General features: G+C 44.0%; 1 protein-coding gene and 1 pseudogene across 3 annotated transcripts; both read left to right on the top strand.

Moving 5' to 3' along the window:
• Nucleotides 1-231: 231 nt before the first annotated feature.
• LOC117362721 (E3 ubiquitin-protein ligase TRIM39-like) lies at nucleotides 232-23,179 on the top strand. 3 transcript variants are annotated; one of them, XM_033949579.1, is made up of 8 exons: nucleotides 232-645; nucleotides 5,670-5,765; nucleotides 7,353-7,583; nucleotides 10,596-10,618; nucleotides 11,596-11,705; nucleotides 14,025-14,030; nucleotides 14,129-14,158; nucleotides 22,850-23,179. In XM_033949579.1, exons 1-8 carry the CDS (start codon nucleotides 232-234, stop codon nucleotides 22,855-22,857), a joined length of 918 nt encoding a protein of 305 aa, XP_033805470.1. In that variant the 3' UTR covers nucleotides 22,858-23,179. The 3 variants fall into 3 exon arrangements, with proteins under 3 accessions (XP_033805470.1, XP_033805468.1, XP_033805469.1); XM_033949577.1 differs by lacking the exon at nucleotides 22,850-23,179 and adding an exon at nucleotides 17,166-18,210; XM_033949578.1 differs by lacking the exons at nucleotides 5,670-5,765; nucleotides 22,850-23,179 and adding an exon at nucleotides 17,166-18,210 and having other exon boundaries at nucleotides 234-645.
• Nucleotides 22,881-24,800, top strand: LOC117362324 (annotated as a pseudogene).
• The last annotated feature ends 1,279 nt before the right edge of the window (nucleotides 24,801-26,079 follow it).

The following is a 26,079-nucleotide window of genomic DNA, read 5'->3' as shown; positions in this document are numbered from 1 at the left end:
GAATTAGTAAATTTCGTGCACAGAATTGCGCCTCCTTTGATTCCACTTTTCCAAAACCTCTGCCCTATTCCTGAGATCTTTGCTTGCTGCAGAGGAACCGGGCGGCAGCCCCGGGAGTCTCTCGACGACACAAAGACCCAGTTCCAGACTGTCACTCCTTATTTTCACCGTCACGCAAACAGCAATGTGAAACAGGAACTCAATTCTTGCTTTTCATTTCCTGGACGAAGCATGGCTGCTGCAAACCCGGCTCAGACTCTCCGAGAAGGAGTTTCGTGCTCTCTCTGTCTGGATTATTTTACAGATCCAGTGATGACAGACTGTGGACACAACTTCTGCCGCTCCTGCATCACTCAGGCCTGGGAGGGGAGAGACCCGGACTCCCCCTGTCCCCAGTGCAGGAAGAGATCTCATCAGAGGAACCTCAGACCAAACAGGCAGCTGGCACATATTACAGAAATGGTGAAAAATCTCTGTCAGACTTCAGTGAAACCAAAAGAGGAGAATCGGTGTGAGAAGCATGCAGAGAAATTGGAATTGTTCTGTGAAGAGGATCAGAAAATGATCTGCCTGATTTGTAGAGAGTCCCAGGATCACATATCTCACACCGTGATCCCGATAGAGGAGGCTGAGCAGGAATACAAGGTGTGGGTTGGTCTCTTTATTCTCACAGCATGTCCCAGGGGCACAGCTCAGGAATCTTAATCTAACCCCAACTGTATATCCACATGATGAGTTGTTGTCCACGTGGCCGATCAGATCAGGCGGTGCTTTGGCGGATAGAGAACACGCTAGATCAGGGGAGTCCAACCTGCGGCCCCGTGAAGTATTTTGTGTGGCCCCGGTCGAGGGCGATGCAGTGTTTTCCTCTGCTGCCCCCGGGTGTTTACCGTCTTGCCGGCTCCCTCCTCTGTCTTGCTGCAGCGTTTGCGTATTTGTGCGGCCCCAGAAACATTTTTATCGGCCAGTGCGGCTCAGGGAAGCCAAAAGGTTGGACACCCCTGCGCTAGATCTTAACTTTCTAGGTAAATCTGGGGATAGATGTTGTAAAAAGGAGAATCACAAGGTGTTACAAGATTCTCAAGAGACAGGTTGAATAAAAATGTGCAAAAGTATATTTATTGCACAGATTTATACTCAGAACTGTGAAATAGTCAATTCAGTAAAACTATTAGCATGGAATAGCTTAAAAAAGAGGTTAACATTCAAAATATTTACAAACTAGATAGATAAAATGAAAGACAGCTTCGGATCCAGTTTCAGCACCTATAACCTTCTTGGAGTTTTTAAGAGTCAACAAAAATTCTTTGTCTTTAAACCTGTTTCTGTTTCTCAGTTCAATTTGCTTCTATTTTTTTTAAGTCCTCCCAACTTCTCCTGGTCTTCCAGCTCTCTTGTTATCTGTCTTGACAGGGCAACTTTGTCTTTCTTCTGATCCCTGGTGCTAATCAAAGGGAAAGAAACTACACTCCCTAAGTGCATTCCTTCCCATAGACCAGGGGTGTCAAAGTCCCTCCTCGAGGGCCGCAATCCAGTCGGGTTTTCAGGATGTCCCCAGTGAATCTGCATGAGACCTGGGCAAATCCTGAAAACCTGACTGAGGAGGGTCTTTGAAACCCCTGCCATAGACTCTAATGACTGGGATATCGAAACAAGGAAATCAAAAGCCTATCTGCCCCAATTAATTTCCCTGCTCTAACTACAGTAGATTCTCAGTTATCCGGCACAAATGGAGGTTCGTAGGTGCCGTTAAATGTCATTTCTGGTTGCTTGAGAGTTACGCTTAAATATAGGGCTGACTAATACTACACCCCATACCATAGCATAAACTCTCACACTGACTTGATATTAATATTGAGATGCAGTGAATAAAAGCAAATTAAGACAAAGATAAAAAAAACCCAGCTTTCTCTCCCTTCCCACCTCCTCTTTCTGATCTGTCACTCCCACTTGTAGGTCCAGCATCTCTTCCACCCTTCCCACCCCCCCCTTTCTGGTCTGGTTCACTTTCTATCCCCACTCCCACACACTTAAGGGTCTAGCATCCATCCATCTCCCCTCTCCTTCACCTTGCAGGTCCAGCAGCCATGTCCCTCCCATATACACATACACTTTTGCCCGCCCCCCCCCCTTGTGTCTACCCTCTCTCCATCTGCACAGGTCTGGCCTCCGATGGACAGCCCCCTCCTCACCCTGTAGAGCTGGTATTTCTTACCTGTTGCTTACCCAAAGCAGCAGCGGCAGCCAATCAGCAAAGGCAACATTGTAAACAGGCTGCTTGTGGGCAGCCCCGGCAGGACTCTTCCTCTGTCGTGTCAGAAGTGATGCAGCAGAGAAAGGTTCCTGCCAGGGTTGAAGGAGTGGGGAGGGTTGTCAGACTAGGGTTATAGGAGACGATTTTGGAGGTTGTTGGGTCAGGAGTGCGGGAGACAATTTTTTTTGTCAGTTAGTTGAGTGCTGGTTAACTGGGATTGGGCTGTACCAGGGATCACAGCCTTCAGGGTAGCATTCAGACGTCACTCATGCAAACGAGTTGCTTCTAGGAAATGGTCTCAGAGCAGGATCTGGCCCTCTTTCAAAGTGAAACATTATGATTGGAGGCTTTATAGTTGCCTCCTAATTGTACCAAATGAAGGGCATAGCTCTAAGACCTGAAATAACACCAACAGTTGCTCTGCAGCACATTATGGGGTTCATTTTCAAAAAGAAATGTCCCAAAAGTGACATAAAAGGGTCCTTTGAAACAAATTTCAATGCTGTTTGTCTAAATCTCAAGGGAGCTTCCTTTAGGCATAGTCTGAGTGGGCCTAGGGAGGGTTTATGACTTGGACGTTTTTCAGCAGTAATCGAACATTTAAGAATACGTCCAGGGCACAAATTGGACGTTTGGGGCTAGACCTGTTTTAACACCAAATAAAGGTGCTCAAACTGACCACATGACCACTGGAGGGATGTAAGCATGGCCCCCTCATGCACGCTCCCCCAGTGGTCACTGATAACTCCTACTACCCCCATAGATCTTAGCTTCAGATGTTCTGGGCAGTCCTAGTGGAGCAGCGAGCAGGTGGTCAACTGCAGAGAAGGGGACCCAGGCCCATATCCCCCTTGTGGAAGGTCTGAGTCCACCGAAACCTACCCATCTAGGTGACACCTGCAGGCATAAGGGCTATTGTGGTGCACAATTGAGTCCAGTAGGTTTTGGAGGGCTCACCACACAGTATAAGGGGGTTATGGTGAGATGGTTTTTTTGAAAATGGTTATCTTTTTGACCAATACAAATAATGGCTTGTTCTGAGCATTTTTCTTTTTTTAATGAAAATGGTTCAAAAAGATGGAGAAACTGATTGAAGTCATGCCACAAACTGTAAGATAACCGGTGAAGTCCTTCGAGTCTTGAGGAAGCAGCGGAAGAGCCGTGAAACGTTGACTAGATTTACCGATATATTTTTGACACTCTTTTGACTTATCATTTTCTCTAAATAGCTAATCACGTGTGTGCTGTGAGAAATTGCAACTGAATTGCACTGATTCTGGTAATTGGCCTATGTGAGATACCATTGAAAGAAAGGTTTTTATACCAATGATGTGGTTGGAGCTTAGTAGGGCATATATTTAGAAACATAGAAAGATGACGGCAGATAAGGGCTATAGCCCATCAAGTCTGCCCACACTATTTACCCACCCTCTTAAGTCTACTGACCCCCTAAAATATAATTGTAATTATACTGTCACTCTACTGACCCGCTCATTCAAGTCCTAGTGACCCTATCCCTTGGCATGACCCCGTAGGGATCCCACATGGGTATCCCATTTGTTCTTGAAGTCTGGGATGCTGCGTGCCTCGACCACCTGCACTGGAAGCTTGTTCCAATGCTCGATCACTCTCTCCATGAAGAAGTACTTCCTGGCGTCTCCATGAAACTTCCCTCCCTTGAGTTTGAGTGGATGTCCTCTTGTGGTCGAGGGTCCCTTGAGAAGAAAGATATCATCTTCCACCTCGATACGTCCTGTGATGTACTTAAATGTCTCAATCATGTCTCCCCTCTCCCTACGCTCTTCGAGAGTGTAGAGCTGCAATTTGCTCAGTCTTTCTTCGTACGGGAGACCCTTATCCTGAGGCTTTTTCAGCGTTTATTGTAGGGTGTTTATTATATTTGTATGGGTCAAAAAGATAAACACACATCTGAAAAATCACCATTTTCAAAAAAACAAGATAGAGGCTTTGCAGTTTTGAAAATGGGCCTGTTGGGGTCTGGATTTTTTGTGTGTCTTGGACAACAAATCCTGGAGCAACAGATCTTTTTGTTATCCAAAAACCAATTTGGAGGCATAGAGTGAGAAGCAAAGACTTCTTTGTTTTTCCAAAATAATTTCAAGCAAGTCAGCACAGCTTCTCAATAAGTCTAGCAAATTCTTTCACTTATTTATTTTATTCAGTTTTCTCTCAGGGGAGCTCAAAATGGTTTACTTGAATTTATTCAGGTCCTCAAGCATTTTTCCCTCTCTGTCCCGGTGGGCTCACAATGGGGCCATGGGGGGGATTAAGTGACTTGCCCAGGGTTTGAACCCACAACCTCAGGGCGCTGAGGCTGTTGCTTTAACCGCTGCACCACTCAAATTTTAGCAAGAGTGAGCCAAGTATAAACAATGAAGCCATTGTGACATCACTGATGAGGTTGGCTCTTATTGGTGGAATGAGGCATTATGACATCACAAGTCAGCTCTGGGTACCAGAGACTGAAACTCTTCACACTATTTTAATTTTCTATACTTTTTTCCCAGGAGAGCTCAGAACGGTTTATATGAATTTGTTCAGGTACTCAAGCTCACAATCTACCTAATGTACCTGAGGCAATAGGGGGGTTTAAGTGACTTACCCAGGGTCACAAGTAGCAGTGAGAGTTTGAACCCACAACCTCAGGGTGTGGAGGCCGTAGCATTAACCACTGCACCGCACTCTGAAAGCTTCAAAACTTGCATAGGGGACCTTTTACTAAGCCATGATACGCACTAATGCGTGCTCACTGCTGCTTAAAAAAGCTTACTGTGGTATCCCGTGGTAAATTTGGCAAGTTGTGCATGCTAAAGCAATTTTTATTTTCTGGAAAGAGGGCGTGTTTGGGGGTGGAGAGTAGGCGAGACAGCGTAAATTATTTAGCGCGTGGGGTATTGCTGTGGACTAACTGATTAGTATGGCGTTAGTGCGTAAGTCCTTATCATTTATAAAATCGTTGGCAGTAGAGGCTCACTTGGTGATATTTTTCACGGCTGCATGCTAATTGCCGTTAATTCTGAAAATAAAAAAATTGGCCTATTTCAGGCTGTGGCACAAGTGGCCTCGGTAGGGTTACGTCCAGATTTAGCCAGACATGTCCTCTTTTTAGAGGACATGTCCAGGTGTCCGGATGGCTTTTCAAAACCCAGCACTTTAACCGGGTCTTGAAAAGCTTCCACCTCGGGACCCTGTCAAGAGAGCGTCTGGGTATCTGCTCCCTTACATCCGTTGCTTTCAATAGGAGTAAAACCCGGGTGTCTCAATCCATCCTCCTTTTTCTGGAGCCATATTGTAACCCTACCAAAGTGGAAACTAGATCTCACATTTACTGTTAAGTCTAAAATGGTGGTTACAAACTAATCACATTCTAACCAAAGATGTTTAATGTTCATAGGAGAAACTTAAAATGCATCTGGAGCCTCTGAGAAAGAATCTGGAAGATCTTCTGCAGTTTAAGTCTGCCGAAGGGAAGAAAGCTGAAGAGCTGAGGGTGGGTGTCTGGGTCTCCTTCTGAGCCAGGTTCTGCAGGGCTTTTGTTCCTCTCACTACATCAGTCTCCCGAATGTGAGTAGAATTCAGTCTGCTTAGTTACTCACACTGTGGAAACTGTATCGCAAATTGTGTGCCGCGGTGAGATTCCCCGTGTGCCGTGAGTTGCTGGCGAGGAGGAGAGGCACGTCCTGTAGGCAGTCAGCCAGCGCCTCTCCGCGATGGCCCCTCTCCGTGCCTCTCCTCTACCATCACCCCATCTGGAGGACCTCCGCACAGGCATGGACATCAGCGCGATTACTTCACGCATGTGTGTGACAATATTGCTTCGACATCCACGCATTTCCAGATGCCCTCCAGTCTCAGCCCCGGAGAGTTTGCGAGACACTGGTGCTTCGGTTCCTTAGTGGCTGTGAAGAGGCAGCTTCTGGATCTGTACATGTCCCCTCACTCAGTGGTGGTAGATCTGCCCAGACAATTTAATCATGAATTAATAATGCCTTTGACTCAGTGGACTGTTCTGGACTTTATGTGCCATCATTTACTCAGTTACTATGTTAACCAGGGCTGGTATTACAGACCTGCTAAGTCTCCCACTTTCAGCAGAAGACGGCTGCTTTTGGAGGTCATCTCCTGCTTTCCCACTGATGAGCCTGCAATCTGCTGGGACAGCAGGAATTGACCTCTTATGACACCCTTCCCTGCTGCCACAACAGGGAAGGCAACGCCTTTTGCTTCTGGCTGCCGATTGGCTGTGCCATGGGCAGAGCAATGGGTGGAGCCAGGCAGGGTGGAGTGATGGGCAGGCTGGGGGTGGACCCTGAATCTGCTGCTAAGTGGCTCGTCTTGGCAGCTCTGATGCTATTCTTAGAACTCAAGGGATGCCAAGAATGCCAGAGTTGCTGGCAGGGATCTGAAAATTATGTAGAGCATTGTGAAATCCTATCAAAATAGGCTGGTCTGTGATCCCATGTTTTGAAGACAGCTGCAATGCTGCCATTGAAGAGAAGGCGGGGTACCCTTTGGCTCTGCACAGTCTGTAGCCTGGAGATGCCTACCAACCCATGTTGCTTCAGCCTGCGGTCTCGTACCATTCAACAAAACTTTCAAAATGGTAGAGGCCAGATGCTGGTTGAAGGTCAGGGACAAGATAGTAGAAGGGGAAAGAAGAGAGTGAAATGCTAAATGAATGAATCCTGAGGAAGAAAGAAAATGGGGAGAGGCTGGGAGTGGATGCCAGGATGATTGAATGGAAGGCTGGTTGTGGTAAGGGGTAAGAGGAAGAAGAAAAGATATGGGCACAGCAGTCGTACTGGGATGGGGACAGAGAGAGAAAGATGCTGGGTAGGGGTTGGAGACAGTGAAAGGAGAGGTTGCTGCAGGGCATAATGAGAGGAGGAGTTGCTGGGGGGAAGAGGGAAGGTGTGGTAGAAGTGCTGTACCAAAGCTGCCCCTGATAGTTGGAGGGTGCTGGAGAAGCTGGAAGTTGTTGCAAGACTGAAGATTTGCCCAGCAGAAGAGATTCCTCATTCATTACAAGAAAACCACTCCAGGGTCACTGAGAATTCTCTCTCTTTGTTTCATCCAGAGTGAGACGGAGATCAAAAGACAGAAAGTGGAGACTGAGTTTGAAGAGTTGCACCAGTTTCTGAATAAGGAGAAGCAGGTCCTTCTCTCGAGACTGGAGGAGGAAGAGAAGAAGATTCTCCAGAGAATCAGGGAAAATGTCAGCCAGCTAAAAGAGCAAAGCTCCTCCCTCACGCAGTTGATCTCCGAGATAGAGGAGAAGCGTCAACAGCCGGATGCCGAATTACTGAAGGTGAGACTAACAAATATATTTCTAAGGACTTTACAAATTTTTCAGGAGGAATCAGGGAATTCAAGCAGCAGATCAGAAATATCTTAAAATAATGGGGGCCAGTTTTTCAAAGCCCTTTTGCATCCAGCACTGTGTTGACCACATCAGGGTTTTAAAAAATATTTCTTAAAGATTATAAGGAGAATCCAAGTCATTTATCTTAGTAAGGAGGTGTAAACCAGTATTTCCCAAGTCAGCCCTTTGCTAGTCAGGTTTTCAGGATATCTGCAATGAATATGCATGAAAGAGATTTGCATACATTGGAGGCAGTGTATGCAAATCAATCTCATGCATATTCATTGTGAGTATCCTGAAAATCTAACTGGCAATGGGGTACTCCAGGCCCGATTTAGGAAGCCCTTGTGTAAACCGTTCTGCTACTGCTTTCTCTTCCGATATGGTGCTGTGGTTCTGGTGACTTGTAGGGTTAACTCTGGCTTTTGTTAGTCTCACAGAAGAAGTAACTATTGCAGGCTTGGGGTTCTACGGCCTGATGTTATATCAGGGCATCTATATGAGAAGTCCAAAACAAGGGGCCTATTTTATAAAGATAACGTAGGCTTCTCTGGTGCTCATTTTCAAAGCAAATAAACATCTCAAAATGGCCAAAATATCATCCATCTGCCAAAAACGTCCAGATCACAATTTTCAGAAAACAGAATTTGGAAGTCCTACACTGCAGTTCATTCCAAATAACAAGGGGGGGGATGTTTATGGCAGGACTAGGGAGGTCCCAAATGTTGGGTCATCAAACAGTGATAATAGAACAAGAAGAAGCGACCAAATAAAAAAAGAAGGGCATCCTAAGTTAGATCTCTTTCAATCATGTCCAGAGTATAAAAGTTGCCCTGATTGAGTAGCTGACCACTGGAGGGATTAAAGCAAGACCCCACTTCCTTAAGCCTCCAGTGGTTACTATCCCTCTCCCTTGCCCTTGAAAGTGACCCTCACCCTAACCCTAACCCTGACCCTAACCCTAACCCTGACCCTAACGCTAACCCTGACCCTAACCCTAACCCTAACCCTGACCCTAACCTTGACCCTAACCCTGACCCTAACGCTAACCCTGACCCTAACCCTGACCCTGACCCTAACCCTAACCCTGACCCTAACCCTAACCCTGACCCTAACGCTAACCCTGACCCTAACCCTGACCCTAACCCTGACCCTGACCCTAACCCTAACCCTGACCCTAACGCTAACCCTGACCCTGACATCAGCTATTAGACTAGTTTTGAATCTAGTGTCTGACTGTGCTTCATGCAAAACTTGACAGACAATGATGAAAAATAGTCCTCATGCTTAACGTACCTTGAGCACGGACTTGGAAGAGTCCATTTAGATCCAAATTAAGAACATAAGAATCGCCATATTTGTGTCAGACTAATGGTCCATCTAGCCCAGCATCATATCTCCACAGTGGCTAATCCAGGTCCCAAGTACCTGGCAGAAACCCAAAGAGTAGCAACATTCCAGAGCTGCGATTCTGATGTCATAATGACTCATTCCACCACTGCCTAAGAGCCAACCTCAGCAGAGATGTCACATTGGCTTGATTGTCTTAGACTTGGCTCACATAAGAACATAAGAACTGACCTACTGGGATAGACTGAAGGTCCATCAAGCCCAGGATCCGGTTTCCAACAGTGGCCAACCCAGGTCCCAAGTACCTGGCAGAAACCCAAAGAGTAGCAACATTCCAGAGCTGCGATTCTGATGTCATAATGACTCATTCCACCACTGCCTAAGAGCCAACCTCAGCAGAGATGTCACATTGGCTTGATTGTCCTAGACTTGGCTCACATAAGAACATAAGAACTGACCTACTGGGATAGACTGAAGGTCCATCAAGCCCAGGATCCGGTTTCCAAGTATCTGGCAGAAACCCAAAGAGTAGCAACATTCCAGAGCTGGTATTGTGATGTCATAATGCCTTTCCACCAATGCCTAAGAGCCAGTCTCATCAGTAATGTCTCAATGGCTTGACTATCCTATATTTGGCTTACATAAGAATTGATGTACTGGGACAGACTACAGGTCCATCAAGCCCAGTATCCTGTTTCCAACCGTGGCCAACCCAGGTCCCAAGTACCTGGCAGAAACCCAAATTACTCTTATATTATGACATGTAAAATCTTTATTAGAAATAAAAAGAGAAACCAGTGATTGGGAGAAATCTTGTGTTTGATTTAAACTTGAATTTTGTTCTTTGGACAGAGTCCTGAGAATCTCTGATGGCTTCTTGGATATTGGGCTTGATGGACTTTTGGTCTGTCCCAGTATGGCAATTCTTATGTGAGCCAAGTATAGGACAGTCAAGCCATTGTGAAATCATTGCTGAGTTTGGCTCGTAGGCATTGGTGGAATGAGGTATTATGACATCACAATCTTAACTCTGGAATGTTGCTACTCTTTGGGTTTCTGCCAGGCACTTGGGATCTGGGTTGGCCACTGTTGGAAACCGGATCCTGGGCTTGATGGACCTTTGCTCTATCCCAGTATGGCAATTCGTATGTTCTTAATTAATTGTGATTAAATTTTTTTAAAAAATAAATATTTATTTAGTTTAAAACTAACAATAAGTGCAACAAAATATATAACATTTTACACTTTAACAGCACTTAAATTTTATCAAGTTATATTTCATATCAAATATATGTATCACCCCCCCCATCTATATACCCAACAGTTACACTCAACCATAAGTAAATTAAAGTATTCCCCCATTTTAATTAAATGCAGCCCAAAAGAAAAGTTCCTCAAACCCAGCCCCTCTTCTTATTCCTTCCTTTCTAGCTCTCATTAGGATCTCCAGTGCCGACCCCTTAGCAAACAGCTGTTTGACCCAGGGCTTAAAGTTTCTTTTCTCCATACACAGGGTTGGGAGTGGAGTATCCTAAAGGGTCTACTCTGGTATATTCTCAGAAACTGTAAAATCTAACTAGATCTATTCTCTGTCTCTTTCTCCTCTAGGATGTGAAGGATGCCCTGAGAAGGTACAAGTTCGTTTTCTGACCTTTTCTATGTGGCTGGATGATGTCTTGGTTTTGTTTGGGGAAGAAGGGAATTCTTTGATATTAGTCTGAGGGACAAGGAAAGAGAGAATTCAAACATTCTTATAATGCCCTCCCTCTGGCTTTGGAAAATATCATTTTGGTTGGTTCTGAGACCAGCTTTCATTGTGCATTGATAATGGGCTAGGATCATCGAAGTCTCGTGCAGTGATCTACTATGATTTTATAAGAAGACGGCAGAAATCGTCATTGATCCGTTTTTCCTTCTATGTGAAATTTAATAGCTTTGGTATTGAATAATTTATAATTCAAATATATGCTTAAAAAATTTTTCCTTATTTGAAAGTTAAACACTTCTCTTTTCAGCAAAGTTCTGTCGGCTCTTTTCAGGCTTTTTCAAGGCTGTCCCCCTTCGAGTTGTATTCTCAAGATATTTGTATAACAAGGAATGTTTATAGGTCACACACTAGGGAAATAAGGTTATAAATATAGGGTGATCTAAAGATATTTAGCCATCTAGAAAAACTTGATAATGGACTAAACATAAAAAGCATACTGTATCTTTCAGACCGATTTAATGTTTTTGGTGCACGGAGAAGGTAACAGCCCCGAAGCTCATAGAGATTTAAAGGGCTTCGGAGCTGTAAAACACACTGTATGTGGTTTAACTTGCTTCTGTACCAAACTTTTCAAACCACCTCGTATTTTTCCAATAAGACTAACGATTTAAGAACTCTTTCTGTGGGACCAACTGTGAAGGTTGTCCGTGTGATAATGTCATCAGGGACTGCAAAATTACCTAGTTCTTTATTGCAGATTTTCCAAACATACTCTCAATTTCACTTGACCCAACACCTTCAAAATGGATTGCGGTCTGAAAACATGGTCGTTTACCTTTGTTATTACCCATGGTCAGCCTCTATCTACTAAGATAATCCCAGTGACTCTCTTACCCATAGGTGTCATAAAATGAAGTTTCCAGAACCAAAGGCTGTTTCTACTGATCTGAAAATGGGTTTTGGTTTGAGCTACCCTCAGCAGCTAAAGAAACTGATTACTAAATTTGGAGGTGAGACATTGTTCTCTTTTTAATTAGTATGAATGACCCTGTCCTTTTTCTTTTTAACTTTTTAATTGTAAACCTCTGTCATCTGTTATCCACTATATAGTGTTAGATCAAGAAGAAATAATGTACTTTAACAATAATAACAGCATATGAAAGGTTTTCCATACCTTTTATCAGATGTGTCGCGCTCCTCTGGACCCTTTCGAGTAACGCCATATCCTTCTTAAGATACGGCGACCAAAATTGGACGCAGTACTCCAGATGCGGACGCACCATCGCCCGATACAACGGCAGAATAACTTCTTTCGTTCTGGTCGCAATGCCCTTCTTGATTATACCAAGCATTCTATTCGCTCTCTTAGCGGCCGCTGCGCACTGTGCCCTCGGCTTCATTGTCATGTCCACCATGTAATGTAATGTAATTTATTTCTTATATACCGCTAAACTCCGTTAGGATTCTAAGCGGTTTACAGAAAATAGACAACAGTATGCATTAAAATTATAAGTAATATAGGTTTACAGAGAAAATATACATTAAAGGATACAATAAAAATAAGATGAATAAATAAAGATAAATAAATAAAGAATAGGTACTTAGAACTTCCCTTACTGTCCCGAAGGCTCACAATCTAACTGAAGTACCTGGAAAATTAACAATTAGTTGAGTAATAAAAGTAAGAAATAGAAATAGAAGAAAAAAATAAGAAAATAAAAATTCCAACAAGACTACATTGATCCAAGGACTTTGAAAGGTAGAAAAGAAGAGAGATAGGAATAGCTGCAGAAAGGGGGAACCATTGAGCAATAGAATTCTGGAGAAATTCAAATGTTAAAAAATAAAACAAAACAAGGGGCAAATCAATGAATGAAATTAACAATGAAACATAAACTGGAAAAAAAGTTACAAATAAAAAATCAGAACAGTCGGATTAAAGTCCAGATTGAGATGACTTCACTGTTAGGCCGCCAAATTTCACCAGGTATCATCCAATCCTTGCCAACACATCGGAAGCCCCAAATCCAGTGTCTCTGCTTTTCGAACTCGACCGAGAAGTTCACATCCTCCTCCTGCATGCCAAACCTGATGAATTTGTCTCTTGGACAATGATTAAAAATGCTACAAATTGAGTAGAAATTAGTGACTAACAGTTCTAGAGATCAGCTGTTGTGGGAAAGATTGTGCAGAGCAGCTACCTAAGTACTTCAGATACAGACGTTTTTAGGTGTCTCCTAAATAATTGTTCCAGAACGCAAGTCTTCAGAGTCTATAGGCGAAAGACTGCCAAGGTAGGAAATTTGCCTGGAGTCTTTTGCGAAGACTCTTGTTCTGGAACCAGGCCTAGATTTCTCTGTGGGTGGTTTGGAAGTGCCAGAATCCAATCCCAGCAAGATTCCAGTGGAGCGATAGGCTTCTATTTTTAGCTCAATGCAGTAATAAAGATGTTTCTGTTTACTTTTATACTCTCTCTGTGTTGCCAGGCTGCCACCCGTACAACCACACTCCATGTCCGTTATCATCTGTATGTCCATCCCCATCCCTCCATGTCCAGCATTGCCCCTCTGTATCCATATCCTTTCCTATCCCAGCATTCCTCCTTTGTGCCCCTACCTTTTCCCCATCTAGCATCACCCTTCTATGTTCCTGTTCAAATGCTCCTCCATGCACAACATTTCCCTCCCCATGTCCAGCTTCTCCCCTCTCTTTACCCTTCCTACATAATATGTTCCAGCATCTTTCCTACCTTCCACCACCTCTCTCTTTTCTTCCCCTCTCCCCCTTTATGGGTCTAGTACCTCTCTCTCTGTCGAGTCTCTCATTACACCAGTTGCTCTCTTCCTTCTCCTCAGCGATTTCTTTGCTTATCCTCATGTCCACCACCTCCACTGGGAGGTCATTCCACTTCTACCACCATAAAGAAACATCTTCTTAGATTATTCCTGGGCCTCTCCTTCTTTACCTCCATGTTATGACTCCTGATTCCACGGTCATTTTTCCTTTGGTCTTGGTAGACTATGACATTGCAAAAGAAGTTCATTATCTCGTTTGCTCGGCCCTTTGACTTTTGCCCCTGGTCAGCTCTGCCCACTACTTCTGGCACGATTATCCACTTCTGTGCAGATGGAATATGATCACACTGCCCAGAAGCAGACAGAGGGCCTTTGGAGATCCAGCATGGAGGGCATAGGGCTCAGTTAACTCATCAATAATGTCACGTTCTTACTGTATAACAGAGGAAAGATCCTAAATTGACCATCTTTATAAACTAAAATCTCTAACATTTCTCTATTTCTTTTTCTCTACAACAAAATCACATCCTGCAGGACTTGGTAAGTTTCACTCAACATTAGCAACGTCCATTTTTGTTTTCCTACGTAATTGCACTTATTTCTCTGAGATTTGATCACTGTTCTTTCTTTTAATGCAGATTGGTGGATGGAATATAACAGATATGGAGGTAACAAAATCTGATACGTAACTAATTGTACCCAATGATCAAACAAAACAATGGGAATTCTCACTGTCGTCTCACCTACAGCTAGTGTGTGATAGAGAAGTGTGTGAATAATGGCATTTATGGTGTGAAGTTGCATAACGGATTGGGATATCGAGCTCGAGACTTGAAACATCAGCTCAGTTCACACCTTTGAAAATCATATTGTTAGATTAATCGGGGATTGTAAATCCATCATATATGCAGACATGTCATTTTTTATGATAATGAGATGTGGCACTATTATGAATTAGTATTTCTTTTGGTATTTGAGTATAATTTTTGGTGCACATATATACACACAAGAGAGGTTGTTTTTTTTTAAGAATCCATGATTGAAATCTGGAACCTATAAGTCTTGGATTTATTCCTTGTACCATTAAGGGCTCCTTTTACGAAGCCGCAACTTTTTAACGCATGCTGACCCCTGCGCTAGCCGAAAAGCTACCGCCTGCTCAAGAGGAGGCAGTAGCAGCTAGCGTGGCTGGCAAATTAGCGCTCGCTATTACGCGCGGTAAACCGCTAGCGTGGCTTCGTAAAAGGAGCCCTAAGTTCCGAGCGGGTTTCTGAGATTCTTTTCTTCTCTTATAGGAATATAGTTTATTCTTTTATAATAGTTGGACATTTAATTTATCCAAGTAGAAACCATTTACAGTGGTGCCTCGCATAACGAACGCCTCGCACAGCGAACGCTGCACACAACGAACTTCGTTTCACACAACGAAGTCGCCCGAGCTGCCGATGTATTGCATCCTTCCGCGCAGGCACTGCAGGCAGTCGTTAGTCACTGCGCTTAACTGCCCTCTCTCACAGCCCTTCGCCTGGCTCCCTGTGCAGTGGCGGACCGTCGGCTCGCCTCCTTTTATGGAGGGGCCCGGCGCCTACTGCTGATGCGTTGGGGGGGGGGGGCGGAGCTACTCTCGCCGCTTCCCCGATGCTAGAAAAAAAAAAAAAAAAGAAAAGTTAAGTCCCAGTTTTTGCCGCTGAGACTCTGCCCTCTCTCACTGTATACAGTCGTCCTTTTAAGATAAACTCAATATTTTTTATATATCATGAAGCAGGAAGGTGATTTCTGTTGAAATGAAACGGGGAATAATTAGAAGGAGTGAATGTGGGGTAAAACAGTGTGACCTCGTCAAAGAGTTTGGCCTCAGCAAGACCACCATTTTCACCATTTTGACAAATTTATCTTTTTTTATGTCATCTTAGCATATTTTATGCTGCAGAACGAATTATTTTTTTTAACATGTCTTGTTATGGGAAAACGCGTTTCACATAACGAACTTTTCGCATAACAAACTTGCTCCTGGAACGAATTAAGTTCGTTGTGTGAGGCACCAGTGTATATCTGATACGTAACTAATTGTGCCCAATGATCAAATCCAACAATGTGAATTGTCATTGTAGGTCTTAGTGTGTGTGATAGAGAAGTGTGTGTGTGTATTTCCTGAGCACGGGCAATAGACAACAGACCCCTGGACTGTCCTGGCATTGCGTAGATTGCACCGGGGTAGTCAGAGCCAACTCAACGTTGGGATCTTTCCTACTTGCTAAAGCCACACTGAATAGAGACCCCCTAAGTCTTTACACACAGAGGGCCAGATTCTGTAAACGGCGCCTACAAAAAACGGCGCCGACCACATGTCAGTGACGCTTAGGCGCCATTTGAAGAATCTTGGCTAACTTGAGCATCCGCAATGTAGGCCAGGGTTTTACTGGCCTACATCGATGCCTAAATTCTGTTGAGAATTGTGCCTCACACCCCCTAACCTCATCTTCTGTGACCCTAGGCACCGTCGAGTGACTTGCTGTAGACATGAACACAATGGATATTCCCCAGGTTCACCTTAATAACAGTTTATGAACTTTCTAAAATTTCTGTTAACATGTCAACATCTATCCTTCTGATCATATTCCAAAGGGTGATGGAATGAGCCCTCTGCAATGTGGGAAAATGGAAGGGATTATAGAGCAGAAGCCAACATTTGTCTAATGCGGTACCCTTTGTCACTGCACAGCAAAAGAATGTAGAACGCTGGAGATGTGGATTTTCTATACTAGGGCTTGTCTCTTGAGCGTTTTATTTTATTGTCTGTCTGAAGTTATGAAATAATTAGAATTTATATCAATCTGTACTCCAAGTTCTGGATGAAGGTGAATATCCTAATAAGATGCGTCCTCTCGTATAGCCAAAGCTTTGATTATTATTACATATTTTGGTGGTTGGGAGATGTTAGTTTTGTTGCTCCGCTGGGTCTTTCTCTTGTAGCTGTGGTAAATCACTCAGGTGTTATGGACCATGGGAAATATTTCAAATTGATAAAACTGAAAATTCCCTCTGCGCCCTGGTTTAGCTAACGAGTGGATGTTATTGGATTCATAGGAGTAGGGTTGCCAGATTTTGTCCTCATGAAAAGAGGACCAGTGGCCCCGCCCGGTCTCCCCCCACCCCCCTTTCAACCCACGGCTCTTCCCTGTTCCTCTCGCCCAACTCCAGCCCCACACAAACCCAGTCTCTTCGGGGTCGCGTCTGGAGGGCATCTGCATGGATGCATGCATGGATCCATGCATGGAGGGCATGCATGGATGCCTTCCAGACGCAGCTCCGAGCTCGGCGGTCTACAATACCCATCTGGACGTCTGGACAGTCCTCTAAAAAGAGGACAAGTCTGGGTAAATCCGTACGTCTGGTAACCCTGCATAGGAGACCAATGGAGGTTTGACTTACAGGGAATTTGGCAATGAGTTATCCTGTGAGAGCCTCTCTTTCATTACCTTATTAAGACTTGATATGGGGAACGTTAAAAACCTGATGTTCAGCCAGTGGAAATAGCCAATGGCAGAACTTCTCTCATTGAATAAGTGAGTGACTGAAGAACCAGCCAATGAGGGCTAGGGGTGGGTATAGGGGGAGGGGGCTTCTGAGAAGGGTTTGCTCATGAGTTTTTTAATGTGTCTCTTCTCGCTGCAGTAAATGTGACTCTGGATTCGAAAACTACTCATCCCAGGCTCGTCCTGTCTGAGGATCAGAAAAGCGTCAGACAGGAAGACACAAGACAGAATCTGCTGAACAATCCCGAGAGATTTGATCATTTTCACTGTGTGCTGGGGTGCGAGGGCTTCACCTCGGGGAGACATTACTGGGAGGTGGAGGTGGGGGATAATTCTGGCTGGATAGTGGGAGTGTGTAAAGACTCCGTGAGGCGGAAGGGGGAGCTCACGCTTTCGCCCGGGGAGGGATTCTGGACTGTGGAGCTGTCTTATCTACTTGGCTACATGGCCCTCACCTCCCCCGAGATCCAGCTCCCCCTGAGTGAGAGACCCTGGGCAGTGGGGATTCTGCTGGACTTTGAGGCTGGAAAAGTCTCGTTTTACAATGCGGACAACAAATCTCATCTCTTCACCTTCACCGACACCTTCACCGGGAAACTCCGGTCTTTCTTCAGTACCTATTCTAAAGCTCCTCTGAGAATCTGTCATGTGCCAGCCTGGAAATTAAACTGCAGGGTGCCAAATTGATCAAAAAATACAGAGAAATCGGGGACGCTCTGCTGCCTTTCCTTATGATATCATAGAAACCAGATTCTTTCCTGATACAGAGGTCCGTGTAGCCCATTGCAGACCTAAGGGATGCATAGCACTTAATACGGATAAGAACAATGGTCCATTTAACTCACTATGCTGTTTCCACTGTGGCCAATCCAGGCCACAAGTACCTGGCAGAATCCCAAATAGTAGCAACATTCCATGTGGAATCTCCAAAGAGTATCCAGATTCCATGCTAGCCATCCCAGGGCAAGCAGTGGCTCCCCTCCCCCCATGCCTTGCATAAGAATAGCCATACTAGGTGAGACCAGTGGTCCAGTGTTTGCAACACTGGTCAATCCAGGCCACAAATACCTGGCAGAATTCCAAATAGTAGCAACATTCCATGTGGAATCTCCAAAGAGTAGCCAGATTCCGTGCTAGCCATCCCAGGGCAAGCAGTGGCTCCCCTCCCCCCATGCCTTGCATAAGAATAGCCATACTAGGTGAGACCAATGGTCCAGTGTTTGCAACACTGGTCAATCCAGGCCACAAGTACCTGGCAGAATCCCAAATAGTAGCAACATTCCATGTGGAATCTCCAAAGAGTAGCCAGATTCTGTGCTAGCCATCCCAGGGCAAGCAGTGGCTCCCCTCCCCCCATGCCTTGCATAAGAATAGCCATACTAGGTGAGACCAATGGTCCAGTGTTTGCAACACTGGTCAATCCAGGCCCACAAGTACCTGGCAGAATCCCAAATAGTAGCAACATTCCATGTGGAATCTCCATATTCCATGCTACCGATCCCAAATTTTTGTACCTGGGGCAATAGAGGGTCAGGTGACTTGCAGCTGCAGTGGGAATTGAACCCAGTGGCACTAACCTTTAGGCTACAGAGAAAAATGGAGGTGTAATGTAACCCATACAAATTAAAAAAAGACTTCGATGGTCTTCGGGCTGTTCCGAGCCAATCCAGGAACATTAGTGGCCAGTGATGGACCCATCTCAGGTCCAGATTCGGTCCTGGAGCCGAGTGGGTTGGGGGGGCAGAGCTACAGGATATATATCAGCCTTCTCACACATTGCCATCATCTGCTGCTAATTAATTGGACATGCCGCCTTTTTCCATATTTTACGTTGCTGGTCCAAAACTTTGGTCTTTGACAGATTTTTAAATGGTTCCAACTAGTTTTAAGTATCGATGTTAGTCTGTATTTGATAGGATTCTCCAGTTTTAGTTGTATTAAGATCTTTTATTGTTTTAATGCCATTTAGTTTGTCATTCGGGGCCTGTTTTAAATCTCTATGGGCTTTGGGGCCGTTACCGTGTGGCTTTGTAAAACAGGCCCTTTATGTTTTATTAAGCGTTTTCTTATCTGCTCAGGATTGTAAAGATAGGTGGCCTATAAGTTTTGAAAAATAAACGAAATGCAGACTGAAAGCTGTTTTGGTTAGGAAACTGGGGGTAATTTCCAGAATTTCTGTGGGACCCTGCAAGCTAATTAAAAAAAAAAAAAGCAAAACCTGATAAACTTTCCTACAGGTACTTAACTACTACCATGCTTACCAGGAGACCTGCCAGTAGCAGGACATATGCCATGTACATATATCCATATAGGGTCTTTATGGACAGAGAGGCATTAAGGGGTCTATTTTGATATAACTTTATCATTCCATAACCGTGTTTCAAAGGTCCTAAAATCTGATGTTCTAACCCTGAAACATTTTTGGGAACAATCGGCTCTCCGTAACATTATTGTAATATTATTCACTCTCTTAATACTTATGAACTTAAACGTTTGCAAACATTACAAAACACTGCTGCTGGACTTCTTTCTAACGCTCATGTCTACTCTCACCTTCTGCAATCTCGTCATTGAGTCCCATTTTCACATCGTTTTCAGTTTAAGCTTCTTTGCTTAGCCTATAAGGCCCTTCGCCAGGGATCTACGTCGAACCTTTCCAATTAGAGAATGACACGGTGACAAAATTCATCACCGTTCCCATCCCCACGGATAACCGCGGGAAATAATCCCATGTCATTTTCTAGTGTCTATTTCAACCTCAGTCCTTCTACAAGGTCAGTGGTTGTGGCCATTCATACTCTGATTCTTATGTGAGCCAAGATAATGAAGCCATTGTGACATCACTGATGTGATTGGCTCTTAGGCACTGGTGGAATGAGGCATTATGACATCACAATATCTGCTCTGGATACCAGAGACTGTCATTCTGTAGTGTCTGTTTCAACCTCAGTCCTTCTACATCAGCATTCTTCAAAGCAAAGCTTAAGGGTCAATGGTTGTGGCCATTCATACTCTGATTCTTCCCTCTCTCCTTAAAGAATGACATGAAGATGGTTTACACGGTTATCTGCGGGGACGGGGATGGTGATGAATTTTGTCACCGTGTTATTCTCTATTTCCAATCAAGAGGTCTCTGATCTTTAGGTCCTGCCTCCGTCATCAAAAGTGCACTACGAAGCTACCAGACACTCAGCATTTTTCTTTATTGCCCCCAAAACTTTGGAATCCCCTACCTTAACCAACCAGGAGCCTTCCTACACTGCCTGCTTTCAAGAAAGCCCTGAAAACGTATTTTTATGAGCAAGTTTACAGATGCTCTGTTGGGGTTGGCTTGGCGGTCCCCTGTGTTGGGAGCACAATCTTGCGCATTTCCATTGGTTCATAACACCTTCTCTCATGTAGCGTGAGTGTTGTGTATATGCAGTCCGAGTTCTTTTCCTTTTAATCTACATAAGAAGGTCCATCAAGCCCAGGATCCTGTTTCCAACAGTGGCCAACCCTGGTCCCAAGTACCAAGCTAGATCCCAAGACAAGTCCAGGTCCACTCTCTTTTCCAATAAGGCAACCTCTCAGGACACCCTCTTTCTCCAAAATGGTACCCCCAACCCTTCTCCTTTTCAATCGGGGCATTTTTCTCTTCTGTTCTCCTTCTCCATCAGAACCCTATAGCCCCCTTCCCCCAACAGGGTATCCTTTTTGTCCTTCATAGCACCCTTACTCAATAATAATTGGGATCCCCTACATTTTACCTCAAGAAGTTCTCCTCAGCACATGCTTTCCTTCTCATGGTCTGAGTATGAGTTTTTATTATATGGGGCATAGCTACGGATGGGCTTTGGCTCACTCACCTTGGCTCAGGCCACCCAGCAATGGTGGCCTGACAACACCGGCATCGGGCAGCAAGCTAGGCTCCCGCCACTGTCTTCATACCAGCAGAGTGTAAGAACCCTGTCTTATGGGCTTTAAATCTTTATTGATATCCACAATTCCATCTGTCCAGGAGCTGTGAATGCTCTAACCCAGAGGTAGGAAACTCCGGTCCTCGAGAGCTGTATTCCAGTCGGATTTTCAGGATTTCCCCAATGAATATGCATTGAAAGCAGTGCATGCAAATAGATCTCATGCATATTCATTGGAGAAATCCTGAAAACCCGACTGGATTGCGGCCCTCGAGGAGGGACTTTGAGAACCCTGCCCCTTGGAGGGTTCCCATAGAGCAGTGGTTCCCAAACCTGTCCTGGAGGACCCCCAGGCCAGTCAGGTTTTCAGGATAGTCCTAATGAATATGCTTGAGAGAGATGTGCATATAATGGAGGTGCCAGGCATGCAAATCTGCTCCATGCATATTCATTAGGGCTAACCTGAAAACCCGACCCGCCTGGGGGTCCTCCAGGACAGGTTTGGGAACCACTGCCATAGAGCAAGGGTGTCAAAGTCTCTCCTGGAGGGCCTCAATCCAGTAGGGTTTTCAGGATTTCCCCAATGAATGCAGTGCATGCACATAGATCTCATGCAGATTCATTGGGGATATCCTGAAAACCCGACTGGAATACGGCTCTCGAGGACCGGAGTTCCCTACCCCTACTCTAGCCAATGCAAAGAGACAAAGAGTATTCGTAGGATTTGAACTCTGTCTTCCCTGGTTTCAGAAGAAAAAAAAACCCTAAAAGGAAGCACCAGAGACCAAATGCAGGCTGTAAGATTTAGAGGTCAGTTTATGATTTTGCAGGCCCAAATCCCTTTAGAGTACAATCCCTGCAGGGATTCCACTCGCATCTCCTTTAAATATTCCAGCATTTAGCTAGTCACACCTACACACTGCGTACGGGTAGACCTGCATTGTTTCTCACATTTAAAAGAAAAAGGTGAAGTATTTGCCCAAGTACTGGAGGTGGGTGACAGAGATGAGTTGTTTATTTGTGGCAATTAAGAGTGGTGAAAGCATGGATTGTCTTGTGCTCGTTCTATTTAGAACAACCTCACTCTTCCTAAGCTGAGATTAGTTTAAGTTTCATTGCGAGAACTCTTACCTGGGGTACGTTTTTGTGTGTTCACAGACCACCCCATAATTCACTGCTATTTAACCAGTCAGGAACGGCTCCTGGCTAGTTCTAAATAGCCTTTGGCTGATTGACCAAGTTTAGATAGCGGGTCTATCTTTGGCCACTATGACTTCACTGACCAGCACTCACAATTGACGTGGCCGGCTAAGTTTGAGCCCAGCATTGGACATCTGGACTCAGCCAGCCTCCCTCCTGCAGTCTCAATATCAGCCCTCTAAGGCAGGAAGAGCCCGGTCCTCACTATCAAAGGAGCTCCTAGCTCAGGACTTCAACGTAGGGCTAGATAAACCGACTTTCCATAGCAAAAGTCTCCTTTGCAGAATGAGTTATCATTCCACACTGACTCCCTGAGGATGTTTCTGAGTCACTAATGGGGTGAAACCAATTCAATTATTAGCAATGTACGTATTGCCAGACACTGACTATTGGAAAGGGAAAAGGATTGGGACCTGTATATCGACTTTTTGTAATTATGCAACCACACTCAAAGCGTTTTACATGCAGCTCCTTCAAGCATTCTCCCTGTCTGTCCTGGTGGGCTCACAATCTATTTAATGTACCTGGGGCAGTGGAGGAGAAAGTGACTTGCCCTGGGTCACAGGGAGGAGCACGGAGGTTGAACCCACAACCTCAGGGTGCTGAGGCTTTAGCTCTAACCACTGCACCACACTCTCCTCAAAGACCTGAAGTACCAGATAGGCAATGACTGGCAGAAATAATTTTGCAGAATTAGCTCCCTTTATCTTTTCATTATACACAGGTCATTAATGCATCTGCACGACTGAATCTGGCTTCAGCAGATCAACAGCACCGGCTTCCAGCCTTCGTTCTTCATCTTGACAGGTATCCCTGGACTGGAAGCTGCGCATATCTGGATCTCTATTCCTTGCTGTTTTCTGTACGTCAGCGCAATTATCGGAAACTCTCTTATCCTATATGTTATCAAACTAGAAGCCAGCCTCCACCAGCCCATGTACCTTCTCCTTTCCATGTTGGCCGCTGCAGACCTTACTGAATACACTGCTGTACTGCCAAAGCATTGGGCATCTTCTGGTTTAATTCCAGGGCAATTCATTTTGATGCTTGCGTATTCCAGATGGTTTTTGCTCATTCCTTGTCGGGTGTGATATCTGGAGTTCTGATGCTAATGGCTGTCGATCGTTATGTGGCTGTTTGCAACCCCTTGAGATACACCTCTATCCTTACCAATTCACTCATTGCCAAAATGGGATTTGCAATTCTTATGAGAAGTCTGCTATTGTTCACGCCATATTCTTTCCTTCTTAAAAGACTGCCGTTCTGTAAAAGCAACATCATTCGCCACACGTACTGAGCATATGTCTGTAGCAAAGCTGGCCTGTGCAGATATAACAGTCAATACCCTGTATGGTCTATGTGCGGTTCTTTTGATTGTAGCCATAGACCTACCTTTAATTATTGTATCATATATTCTAATTCTTAAGAAGGTACGAAATCTTAGATCCAAGGAGGCCCAAACCAAGGCTTTCAGTATCTGCACTGCCCATGTCTGTGTGGTCAGTATTTTTTATATACCGATTTTGTTCACCATTTTTGTCCAGCGATTTGGCCATAAGGTCAAGCTGTCTGTCCATATTATCATAGCAAATCTTTTTATCTTAGTACCACCTGTTGTAAACCCCATAATTTATGGGGTTAAAACAAAACAGATCCAGGAGAAGGTGCTGAAAATATTTCAGAGGAGGAAGTTTGCTTTTGGGCATAACTCATAAACAAGAAAAAGAAAGTGTTGTACTTGGAACTGATAAACTAATTAATATTTAAGTGGTGTTATCTACAAAGTTCGATTGTGGGATTTCAGCTAAGGTTTACATGTTATGTGTTGAAAGTCTTAAATTTGCTTATTAACCATTACCAAGGCAGGTTAGGGAACCAGTTAAGTGCCACTGGATATCGTCAGCTGGCCAGCTCAGCGAGGATTAACCAGGAAACTCTCCAACCCCTATATGTCCTGTCTATCTGTCCCTACTAGATTGTAAGCTCTTCTGAGCAGGGACCATCTAGAAATGATAAATAGTAAGAGTAACAGTAGATAGGGTGTCTCAGTTATCTTTTTGTTTGTAGGATAGTTTTGCAGTAGAAATTTTACAGATCCAAGAAGTAGGCAGGAACAGTAGCAGAAATACATTCACGTATAAGCTGCTAGAAAGATAAGACTTTTCATTTTTGATTTAGCAACAGAGTAATAGTAAGAATTAAAGAGAAAAGGACACACCCCTCAGAGTCCAGGTTCCAAAATCGAATCCTGCAAGCTGGCCCTGGGATGATAAAAGGAAAGACAAGCCATTAACTTGCACATAAACGTTATCATCTCAGTAAATAGATAATCCTATTTGAGGACTCAAACATAAGAAGCAGTTTTGCTGCTTATCTTAGTTAATCTGGAGGTCCCAGGAAAGGAAGCCCCTATAAGCGAGAAAAAATGATTTTTAAGGAGGAGTTTCAGTCAAAGAAAGAGAAACTTACTTATCCGAAAGTTGTTCTTTTGCTCACATGTAATTATTCCTGAGTTTTCATTGAAAATATATAATCAAGGCCTTTAATTAAATAGAATTTTGCAGTACCCTGATATCAGGAAAGACTAAAAAGGTTAGGGATCTTCAGCTTGGAAAAGAGACAGCTGAAATCTACAAAATCCTGAGTGGTGTAAGGAAGTTCTTCTTCACCCAGAGAGTGGTAAAAATCTGGAACGCTCTTCCGGAGGCTATTATAGGGGAAAACACCCTTCAGGGATTCAAGACAAGGTTGGATAAGTTCCTACTGGAACAGAACATATGCAGGTAAGACTAGACTCAAGTAGGGCACTGGTCTTTGACCTAAGGGCTGCCGCGTGAGTGAACTGCTGGGCACGATGGACCACTGGTCTGACCCAGCAGTGGCAAATCTTATGTTCTTATGAAAAGAACGGGTACAAGTGGATCGATTTTTCACTCCATCAAAAATTACAAAGATTAGGGGACACTCGAAGCTACAGGGAAATACTTTTAAAACCAATAGGAGGAATTTTTTTTTTACTCAGAGAATAGTTTCAAGTTTATTAGTTTTTTAATATACCGACCATGAACAAATATCTGGCCGGTTGACAATAAAATTTTAAAAAGCGAAAGAAAGAAAAAAGAATAGAATAATAAATATTTGGAAATAGATAGAGTGAACATCAAAGACATTAACTGGACAGACTTGAAAGTGAGGGTAAGAAGGAATGGAGGGGAAAAGTTACATATTTGAGAAGAAGAGGAGAAAGTGGGAGTAGGATAAAACATATAGGGTAGGGTCGCTTTTTTAAAGCGGTTGGTTGCTTAAGAAAGAGAAAAAAATAAATAAATAAAAAAATAAAAAAATAATTGAAAAAGGAAGAGAATAAGTAAAAAAAAAAAAGGAGAAGAGAAGATTGGTCTAAACACAAGCAAATGCGTCACGAAATAAAAAAGTCTTCAGGCTTATCTTGAATTTATCTAGATGTTGTTCATCTCGGAGTTGCTGTGGCAGAGCGTTCCATAACGTTGGGGCGGATACTGCAAAGTTTATTTTCCGGGTGTAATAGAAGTCTTTTATGGAAGGAATTAGCAGGAGTTAAGCTATGGAACCCATTGCCAGAAGTTGCGGTAAGAGCAGATAGCGTAGCTGGTTTTAAGAAAGGTTTGAACAAGTTCCTGGAGGAAAAGTCCATAGTCTGTCATTGAGAAAGAGATGGGGGAAGCTACTGCTTGCCCTGGATCGATAGCATGGAATGTTGCTACTCCTTGGATTTTGGCCAGGTACTAGTGACCTGGATTGGCCATAAGAACAGGCTACTGGGCTTGGTGGACCATTGGTCTGACCCAGTAAGGCTATTCTTATGTTCTTAATGCTCCATCTGTTACTGCCGAAAAGAAATGAAACTGTGTTGATGCTTTATTCAGTCTATAAAATGTATAATTGGAAAATCCACATGTGTGAATGGTGAAGGGG

Source organism: Geotrypetes seraphini, chromosome 6, assembly GCF_902459505.1.
Source record: "Geotrypetes seraphini chromosome 6, aGeoSer1.1, whole genome shotgun sequence".
NCBI lineage: Eukaryota > Metazoa > Chordata > Amphibia > Gymnophiona > Dermophiidae > Geotrypetes > Geotrypetes seraphini.
The sequence above is the reverse complement of the archived record's forward strand: the minus strand, read 5'-3'. Positions and strand labels throughout refer to the sequence as shown.